The sequence below is a fragment of the Fulmarus glacialis genome, unplaced genomic scaffold (assembly GCF_000690835.1).
Source record: "Fulmarus glacialis isolate BGI_N327 unplaced genomic scaffold, ASM69083v1 scaffold9165, whole genome shotgun sequence".
In the NCBI taxonomy this organism is placed as follows: Eukaryota; Metazoa; Chordata; class Aves; order Procellariiformes; family Procellariidae; genus Fulmarus; species Fulmarus glacialis.
The window spans coordinates 23,398-32,821 of NW_009213643.1; the positions used below are offsets into that span (position 1 = coordinate 23,398).

The following is a 9,424-nucleotide window of genomic DNA, read 5'->3' on the forward strand; positions in this document are numbered from 1 at the left end:
CCTATTATATTAGTGGAGGGAATTTTCTGAACTTTTGAACAAATCTTAATGAATATGCAATAGTATTTTGCTTGCTCTGATAGGCACAACATAACTGGTTTTGTTAGCCCTCTGATTTTTGTCTGTCCTTTTTGCTCCTCGTCCAGTGGACATTAGCAGAGATGGGTCTCTTCTGCATGGGCTGGATATAAAATTTTGTTCATTTTTAGCAGTGATAGCATCTTTTGCTCTTGTATGTGAACAGGCCAGGGAGGGGCATTTTGTGGCAGATTTCAGGAGATGCTGTCCTCAGGGGTACATCAATGATGTTGGACTGTCCTCCAAGGAGAGCTCCACATTACTGGCTGTGATTGAAGCTACGCTGGACTGATTAGTGGCTCTGCATGAGGGCATTGCCTAAACACGGGTGGAGAAAGAGGTTTCCTGTTCCGACGTGGAAGCTGCAGACACATTTCCCCTATGACTCCAGGTGACAGTGGTTTTCTTGCCAGACCATCTTCAGCTTCTGCTCTGCCTAATACAAAGGCTTCTCCTTTCCAAGTACCACGGTCCATATTTCAGTTTTTTGCTGACACTGGACCCAAAGGCCGCGCTGCGTGTGCTCACTGCGATGGGTCACGGCTTGCACGTGCCGCTGGATCTTCCTTGGCATTGCAGGTTGCTTGCTGCTCTTTGTAAGGGACTGCAGCTTTCAAGACGTTTCTTGAGAGCCCGTCCTGAGCCCGGTCAAATGGGCACTTTTAGTGTCTCTGCGCACCTTGTGCTCTGATTGCCTGCAGAGTTTGTGGTGCTCAGATCTTTAAGCCAGATCTCAGATATCTTATGGTGGATGTTTGAAAATAAGAGTAGACAATAACAGGGTCACTTTGAACATGACGGTCTCAGCCTTAACTGGAATAAAGCCTGGGTCTTCTCTCTTGCCTCCCACCTATGGAAAGACTTACTTGTCCCTAAATTACAGACGTCTTTTCCTACCAGCTTTACTTTAGACCACATTCTGGGGGGTGTAATAATCTGGAAAAGTCTAGAATAAAGAGTATGCTGGGTTATCTAGACTGGCTGTCAAACGGAGCAGCTCTGAACCAGCATGCCTATATACTACCTCAGAAAAGTCTGAAGCTCCTCTTTCAAGGAAAATCCTGCCCTTTTATATATGTCATGTAGCTTTACCGAACTGAGGGCTCTGGCTGACTGAATACATTTCCAGTATAACCATTAATATCTGAATGGGACTAACATGGGACCTACATGGAGTCCTACTACAGAACAAATCTGGGAAGTAATGTAGACCCACAAAAAAATCCTAACCCCACCCAAACTACCAAACTGAGATATATTATTAGGTGTACTCTTGTAGCAGTATGTTTTGTAAGAAATACAGTAGTGGATCATTCTGATGGTCAGAAGATGCTCAAAGTGAATGGGAACAGTGGAATGAATCCACCCCATCTCTTGCAGCAAAAGTACAACATACAGCTGCTGCTCTATTTCTACCATCAAAAAGCTGCTTGCAGGCAAATGAACTCCGTGGCTAAACTCCTGAGAAGCTCAGGCATCCCAGCACGACCACACAACTAAAAACTTCTGGCTGCGGAGCTGCAGTCTGTGTCACTGTGGCAGGAGGAGAAGAGAAGTCCCTTCCCGAAAGCACGGTGATCTGCAGTGCGGCAGACGAACCTCACATGCTGTGTGGAGCAGTGAGACCAGAGGCACATCGTGGGTGTCCATGGGATCGCCCTGGAACAAGGCTTGGGCTTCTGAACAACATGACATTTGCTTTAAACAACTTCTACAAAAATTCAGCCACTGTGGGAACTAAATGTCTCCATGTGTCCTTTGGGGCCAGGATTTTGTATGCTTCAAGGTATAACAAAGATTAAAGGCAATATTCTTAAATGAACAGGGAGATGCTTATGCCAAAATATACATGAGTAATCTAGAGCATGATACAAAAATGCAAATGCAAGAATAGAAGGAAATCAGGACACTGTAATGCATATTGCTTTAATTTGAGGAGCAAAGGGATTTGAGTGGATTTCTAGGGTATAATGCAATACAGAATAATACAGTGTTTATGTCAGATATAGCTGATGAAAGCTCCCAACAGATCAATGCAGGAAAAGGGTATAAATCAGTAGTATTGGAAGATGTCACTTGAGAGCAAATCTATTCTCAAGCTAAGGTAATATTTTCTGATACTCCCTGTAGTTGAATACAGTTAGTGTGAAACAACGTGGGAGAGAGAAAAAATAAATCCAAATGGCACTTGAGGGGAAAATGGAAGTTTAAAATATCATCTCCAGGATCCATCTTCTGCGCAGAGAGATTTGGGTGAGAAAGAGCACCCATCCCGATAGCAATCACGAAGATAATGGCCAACTTTGCAGCTGGGACAGAGGAGAACTTCTGTTTGCCCAGGGCAGGGGAGAGCACCCTCTGCTGAAGCATTGCCTCAAGGTGCTGCCCAGCTCTTGGCTCTGTGGACAAACCTCTCCTCTAACAGAGAGGCAGACAGCTGAAATGGCTGAAATGGCAGGGCTCCCTGCAGGCGTGTAGGCAGGCGTTGCTCGTGAAAGGAGCAAAAGATGTTGCCACACATTTCCTTCACATTGCATTATCTCATTCATTTTGAGTGTGTTAAATCACTTTAAGTTAATGATGTGCTGTATGCTACTGTATGATGGTGTAAAACACCGCTTACAAAGGTATCTGAAACAATCAGCTTTCCATTGAGCATGGACTTTACTGAGCAAAAAGAAAATGAATAAACATAACTAAGAAAACTACTCTTCCTGTCTCCAGTAATTGCTTCTCCTTCATCATCTGTTGAGTTTTAATATGTAAATGAATGGAGAGAGCCTTCTGGCTTTGCAGTCTCTGTGAGTGAAGGTTCTTGATGACAAATACAATTTTGGAGAAAAACGGAATTCACTGTATGGTGAGCCCAAGCTAGGATTCATTTATACTGCTTTTAAATCACTGGGCTTATTTCCGACGGTCGCTGGCGTGAAATCAGACCAAGGGAGCACCGACAGAGCCCCTGGTCTTCTGCTTGGGCTGGGTTCCTCCCATCCATGCTGCATGCCTTCCCACCCTGTTTTTCCCTGGGTTGTTGTAATATTCTTCCTTCAGTAAAAGAAAAGAGAAAGATGAGTAGGTCGTTGTGGGTAGAACAAGAGCTGGCTGCAGTGAGACGTGTGCCATCCCAGTCCCCTGGGGCACGTTTGACTGTCTCAGCTGAGCGCATCCTGAGGTCGTGCATGTGAGGGCAGGAGACACAGGCTGGGTAATTGCCCCTTTTCTCTCTAAAACTCAGTTTAGCAGTACTTGTGGGGACATCCTCTTCTTTTCTGCCTGCAGGAATCATTTTACATGTGTCTGCTTTAGCTTCCGCTTGATTTCTTTATCTACCTGGAGCTCGGAGTTGAATAGATAGGTAGATAGGTTTGAAGTTATCCTCTTGTGCATGAATGCCTTCAGATAAAATTCTCTGACATCTCAAACTTCTATCTTGAACATATATTAGACAGGTTGCTTTGTGTATATATATATATTTGCAGTGCTCACAAAGTGATAGCTCCATCGAAGTTTCTGTTAGAAAACGCTTTTTTCCTGCACAGGCTGGAGGCGAGGGGAGGGGTCAGGTTTGTAAACCAGCCTCACAAGCTCGCTCCGACCTGGAATTCAGTTCACTCCAGGGTGAATTCTCAAATGCAGAGAGATAGAGAAGATAGTCTTGTCCTTGGGCCACCAACCTGGATTTGGGGTGCATAGTTTCCACTGCCTTGCCATGTGCCTGTGCCTCCAGTGTCCCTTTTTGGGGGAGAAGGAAGAAGCTGTCCCTCCACCCACCCCATGCCATGATTCCTGGTCTCTTTGTGGAGCTTCCCTCTCCTTCTCCATCACCTGATGGTAGTGCTGGGCTGCTGTCCTGGAGGCGGTTTTGCAGCAGGGACCTTAGCAGGCCCGCGGTGGGAGGTGATGTGACCTCCTTCCTCCAGTCTGCCACTCGCAGATTTTCCCCAGGTTTTGCATTAGCTGTTTTGCACGCTGGCTTTCCACTGGTTCCAGTGCAGCCTGTGTGGAAGCTTGTCCGGCGTTCCTCGTTTGCTGAGGAATTACTTTGTGTCTGACCGCACCGATTGCCCGTGCGCAGCAAACTAGGTGATGCACATCCGTAATTTATCCTTTTGCTGTTAATCACCCATCAATGTCTGTGCCTTCTGATGATGACCTTATTTTTTTCCTCAAATGGTGCATAATAAGAAAGACTGAGGACTTAGAACTGGGACTCTTTTAGAATTATATTCATCTAATGATAATTTTCTTTCATAGTTACTTTTAAAGGCCTGTTGTTTAAACGTTTTCCTTTCACCTATGATGTGCCAGGTTAATTTGGTTTGAGTTCAGTCCTAAGCTGTCACAGAGAACGGAGCAAATTATTTTATAGAAGTCTGTTACACGTTAGAGTATGATACTGAGGTAGCAAACATTTACCTTCATGAACTCACACTGTGTTGCTTTAAGTACATTATTTTTTATATCTGTTATGAATTGAACTTTGAACTAGCACATCATCCTTCCCAGGAGCTGGGCTAGCCTGGGGTTTGGCCAGGTCCTTTTATTTTTGAAAATCAGTATAATGCTGACAGTCCTCCAGCCTCCTGCAACTTCCAAGACTTACTGAAAATTCATGTTATCATTTCAGTGCTAAGGCTTCTGGGTAGGTTCGCTTACATTTACATAAATAAAAGTTTAACATAGCTGAAACTGAGGCTAGCTCTGAGGTGGGAAGGAAGCAAAGCATGAGCAGGGTCTGCTCAGCGCTTGGTAGGAATCGCTAACCAGAGCCTTGCGGTGGTTTTGAGAAGGCATCAAGCACTCAGGTTCAGGGTAAAAGAGCTGCTAAAACTAGAAGGAACTAACTTGGGAACTTTGCTCCTCTGTCCCTTCCAGCAGTGCAAAATGGGAAGAGATGTGCTGAAGGAAACCCCAAAGGAAACCCTGGGAAAGGAAATGGTGATCGGACGTGAAGTTGAGGACCGTGTCGTGGTCTGCCTGGGGAGCTCAGAAAGCCACGCACCAACTCCCCAGCCCTCAGACAGGGGCTGCAACTCCATGTTTCTCTCTCGGGGGGGGGTTGGATCGTATGTGCACAAGCCCCCGGGGAATTTTGAGATTGAATGTCGCTCTTAGGAATGCAGTGACTTCTCTTCTTTTAAATACATTTTCACCCCTTTGCTGATGATTAAAGTTCAAGGTCGAGGTGCATCTTTCCTTGTGGACATTTGCTTTGATTCCTGGTGTGCTTTACTGAAAAATCTCAAACGTACAGCAAAGGAGGTGACAGCATGTCAGAGAACTACATATTTAGTTCTAGCAGCAAGTCAATCAGACATCTAGGCAATTACCCTCTGCTCAGGATGACAACTGAGAGATGTGTTTATTCTGTCTCCAGGAATCTCTGTTATTTTAGGATCCTTTCCAGAGTGCAACCAGTGCTAACTCGTCAGTATGTGGAGACTCTTGTTTATGCTTTGGTTTCCTATCTGGGTGGGATTATTCAGTTATTGACTTGCTGGCCCCCACTCAACCTTTTAAATTCATTTCTACCTTCCACACGATTTCTTGGCAGGAGCTACAGGCTGTCTAAGCCCAAGCCCTCATATCTTCATCTGTGCTGATGAATCTTTTATCTGCTTTTCAAAGGGTATTAGGTGTTCCATGAGCTGTTAGGTGGCACCTCGCTATCACTGCTAAGACTCCTGTGTTCAGCTGTGGTTTGGCATCTCCCACAGCCTGACACAGCGGTTTGCTGGTCCTTCCCAGAGCTTCTCATCATGACGGCCCTTGCAGAGACAGGTCTCACTCTGCTTCTGCGGTGGGATCCCCGTGTAAAACCCTGCTCTCCTTTACATCCCCATAAAGTCATTGACCTCAGTGGCATCGCTGCAGGTCGGTACTGGGATACCTGAAAGACAGCCCTCGCCTGTCCTCTCTAGATACACCGTAGGCACACTGCAGACAGTGGCACTAACAACTCCTGCCTGAATCTGATTAGCGAGCTAAATATTTTCTGCTCCATGGGAGCACCTAGTGCCGTATAAGCTGGAGGCTTCCCTCAGGCAATGAACAGATGAGTTTAGCTGCAACAGACTTTGTTATCTTTTGACACTTTATTGGGGAATCAGTTACTTCTGTGAGAGAAAAGGTGTTTCTGATGGCATTCGCCTTTCTGAGCGATGCAAAGCCTCTGCCAAGCCGCAGAAGTGAGGCCCGCCGCTCAGCTGAAGGGTGGGCCACCGTTACCCCCGAAATGTCCCCAGCTGGGGCAGGAGTTATAAGCAGCCTACATACGGTGAACTCAAGCTCCCCTTTTTCATTTGAAGAGGATTCAATATAGTAGCCTGTACTGCCCTGACCAAGCAAGCCTCGGGGCCCCCAGCTCCCACCAAGACCCCCCTGCGTGACCCGGAGCCAGGTGCTGCAGCATCACGGGCGGGATGGCACCTGAACCACGCACACAGACAACCCTCTCCTACCCCACTGCAAAGCTCTCCCTGCTAAAACTCTCTCCCCACACACCCACTTCTCCCCCTGCATGGCTGGAGGACAAAGAGGGGTTTTGCAGGTTCAGGAGGCCTTTCTTTATTTCTCTTCCTGGAAGCCTGGTTATTATAGCAGTAGCCTCTAGCTACATCTGTGAAGAGGAGCACCTCCACCAGGCATCTCCTGTAATAATGACTTCTTTTTTCTTTGAACTTACGAGGCACTGTTGTATGACATTAAGAAGGTGAATCCAAAGAGGACCATAGATGTAGGGTCATTCCAAGTAAACCCTGACGGGACACAAGAGAGGAGTAAGGTAACAGAAAAATGATATGACAGCACATAATTGCTGATATGTGCAATTACCAACCACTTATCCAAACAGCAGTTGGTCTTAATCTTACAACCTTTTTTCTTGCTAAGGGTATCAGCCACTAAATTGCTTCTGCTTCCTCTGGGACCCAAAGTAATCTTTAGGCTTGAAATTGAGGTATTTTCCTTCCTTTTCAGTACCTACATTTCTTTGCCTTTTTAATATTTGAAGCAGTATTGTTCCATTGTTAATCTTCATAAAAAATAAATCAGAGCTACGCGCATTATTAAGACAGAGAAAGAAAAAGGGAGAATGAGAGGGAGAGAATATACATTCTACCTAGAGACACACCGTTATCTAATCAGGCATTGCACTGGAGGTCTGAATAGTGTCCACTGCTGTCCATGGGCTTCTTGTGGGTGCTGGATACCTTCCAGTTCCATTGCCCATGGTAGGAACTGAGGTGGATCAAGCCCTTACATTGCCAACTTCCAGGAGCAGAGCTTCGCTTATTCTATGTGTTCTGCAGCATGGAAAATACAGATCATACTAGATACATGTAAATTGAAAAGCCTCTGGAAATGTTTGGTGAGCTAAGTCATTCAGCAAATATTTCAGAGGATTGCTGTTGACTCAGATAATGGACTTTTCCATCATCGCTGTCTGTAAATTAAGAGGCTTAAGAGACTATTTAAGGCATAATGAAAATGAAAGCTTCTTCTCCATAAATGGCAGTGGCCTTCTCAAGATGTTGCTTCTCAGGCCTGGCTTTACATGTCTATTCCCAGGCTATCACTGAGGAGGACAGAGGACCAAGCTGTCCAAGGATATGTCTGGAAAGAGACCACAGCTTTCCAAGGCAGCAGGAGGTGAGATGAATCAGAAGCTGTCCAAGACATTTGAGTCTTCTGACGTCCAACTCCAAGAAGTTTATCTTTACTGTCAGTGGGAACTTCAGGCTCGGGGTACCGTAGTGGCCAACAGTGTGGTCAACAGCAATGGTCAAATAAGATTAACAACTAAGAGAAAGTGAGAGGAGGGCACAGTGGCTTGCCTGACATTGCACGGTTAGTCTATAGCAGAACAAGTGATAGCTCTTGGGGTGCTCCTGGAGTGGTCCCAGGCCAGCACCCCAACCCCTGGGCCTTGCTGCCTCTAACAGCATGGGTCAGCATCAGACTTCAGTAGTGGGCTGATATGTGTGTGTCTTCCTCGCTTTGAGCAAGAAAGTCATTTCAGCACACAAATGATGTCTTGATGTGGGCAAGTATATGAATGGGTGCCCACACCTGCCTGTGGACACACGGGAGATGACTGCAGTACGTCTTGGTGCAAGAAGTAAAGCAATCCAGATAACTAAGCATAAGCATAAGCAGACTTTCTTCAGTCTGACTCCAGTGCATACTGCCATTCTTGTTTATTCATATGTCGACCCCAATATTAGCAGTACACATTTCTTAAACAAAATCCATGTCCTGCACTGCTAATTGTTAACATAACAGAGGGTTCGTGAACCTGTCTTTCATCACATCACTTAAACATTATTTAAACAGTATTTTATTACATTTATTTCTTCAGAGGTAAAAACATTTCCTTGCTATGCCTGTCAACTGATTTGAAAACTAAATATCTAAATTGCTGTAGTTTATTTTTCACAATTATTTCTATATTGTTTCAGTGTTAGCCTTTGAGAATAAAACAAAAAATGTAGCCCTCTATTGTCTTAATTTTAGGATATCAGAAGAATGTTTTCCCAGGAAAGAAATATTGTCTGGCTTGTTAACAGAATGAGTTTTAGACCCTAGTTTGGGTCTTCAAAAGTGAGCAAGGGATGCCCAAACCCAGTGACTTTCAATGAGAATTGGTTACTTAAAATTCAGAGGCCTCCTTCAAAAGCTCATCCCTAATCTGTTCAGAACAATTTCTGCTTCATTGTAAGGGGGAAAAGGATCTTTGCACAGGAGTTAGCAGGGCTCATTGAAAGAGCTTTAAACTAGATTTGAAGGGGGAAAGGGATAAAACCAGGCTCGCTAGAGATAAGCCTGAGGGCGGCACACCAATTTTGAGGGACAGTGTGCTAGTGAGATCCTTTGGTCTGCTGTCCCAGTGGAGGTAGGGGATGGAGATCCATGTGGCAGCAAAGACGCAAGGGTTATGGATGTGTTAGAAACCACAGGAACGCCTGAGAATGGTCACATAGGAGTTAGGCTGCCTTCTCCCAAAAAGGTGGCAGGATCAATAGCCCAACTGAAGTGCATCAGCACCAATGCACGCAGCATGGGCAACAAACGGAAGGACCTGGAAGCCATTGTGCAGCAGGAAAACTATGATATAGTTGCCATCATGGAAACATGGTGGGATGACTCGCACGACTGGAGTGCTGCAATGGATGGCTATAAGCTCTTCAGAAGGGACAGGCAAGGAAGGAGAGGCAGAGGGGTGGCCCTGTATGTTAGGGAGTGTTTTGATTGTCTAGAGCTTGATAATGGTGATGATAGGGTTGAGTGTTTATGGGTAAGAATCAGGGGGAAGGCCAACAAGGCAGATATCATGGTGGGAGTC

General features: G+C 45.4%; 1 protein-coding gene across 1 annotated transcript; it reads left to right on the forward strand.

The window, feature by feature from the left end:
- Nucleotides 1-6,769: 6,769 nt before the first annotated feature.
- LOC104077137 (protein canopy homolog 1-like) lies at nt 6,770-6,865 on the forward strand (the record flags this gene model as incomplete). Its single annotated transcript, XM_009578261.1, has 1 exon — nt 6,770-6,865. A coding segment is annotated over one exon (96 nt), but the record flags the coding sequence as incomplete, so codon positions are not given.
- Between the last annotated feature and the right edge of the window lie 2,559 nt (nt 6,866-9,424).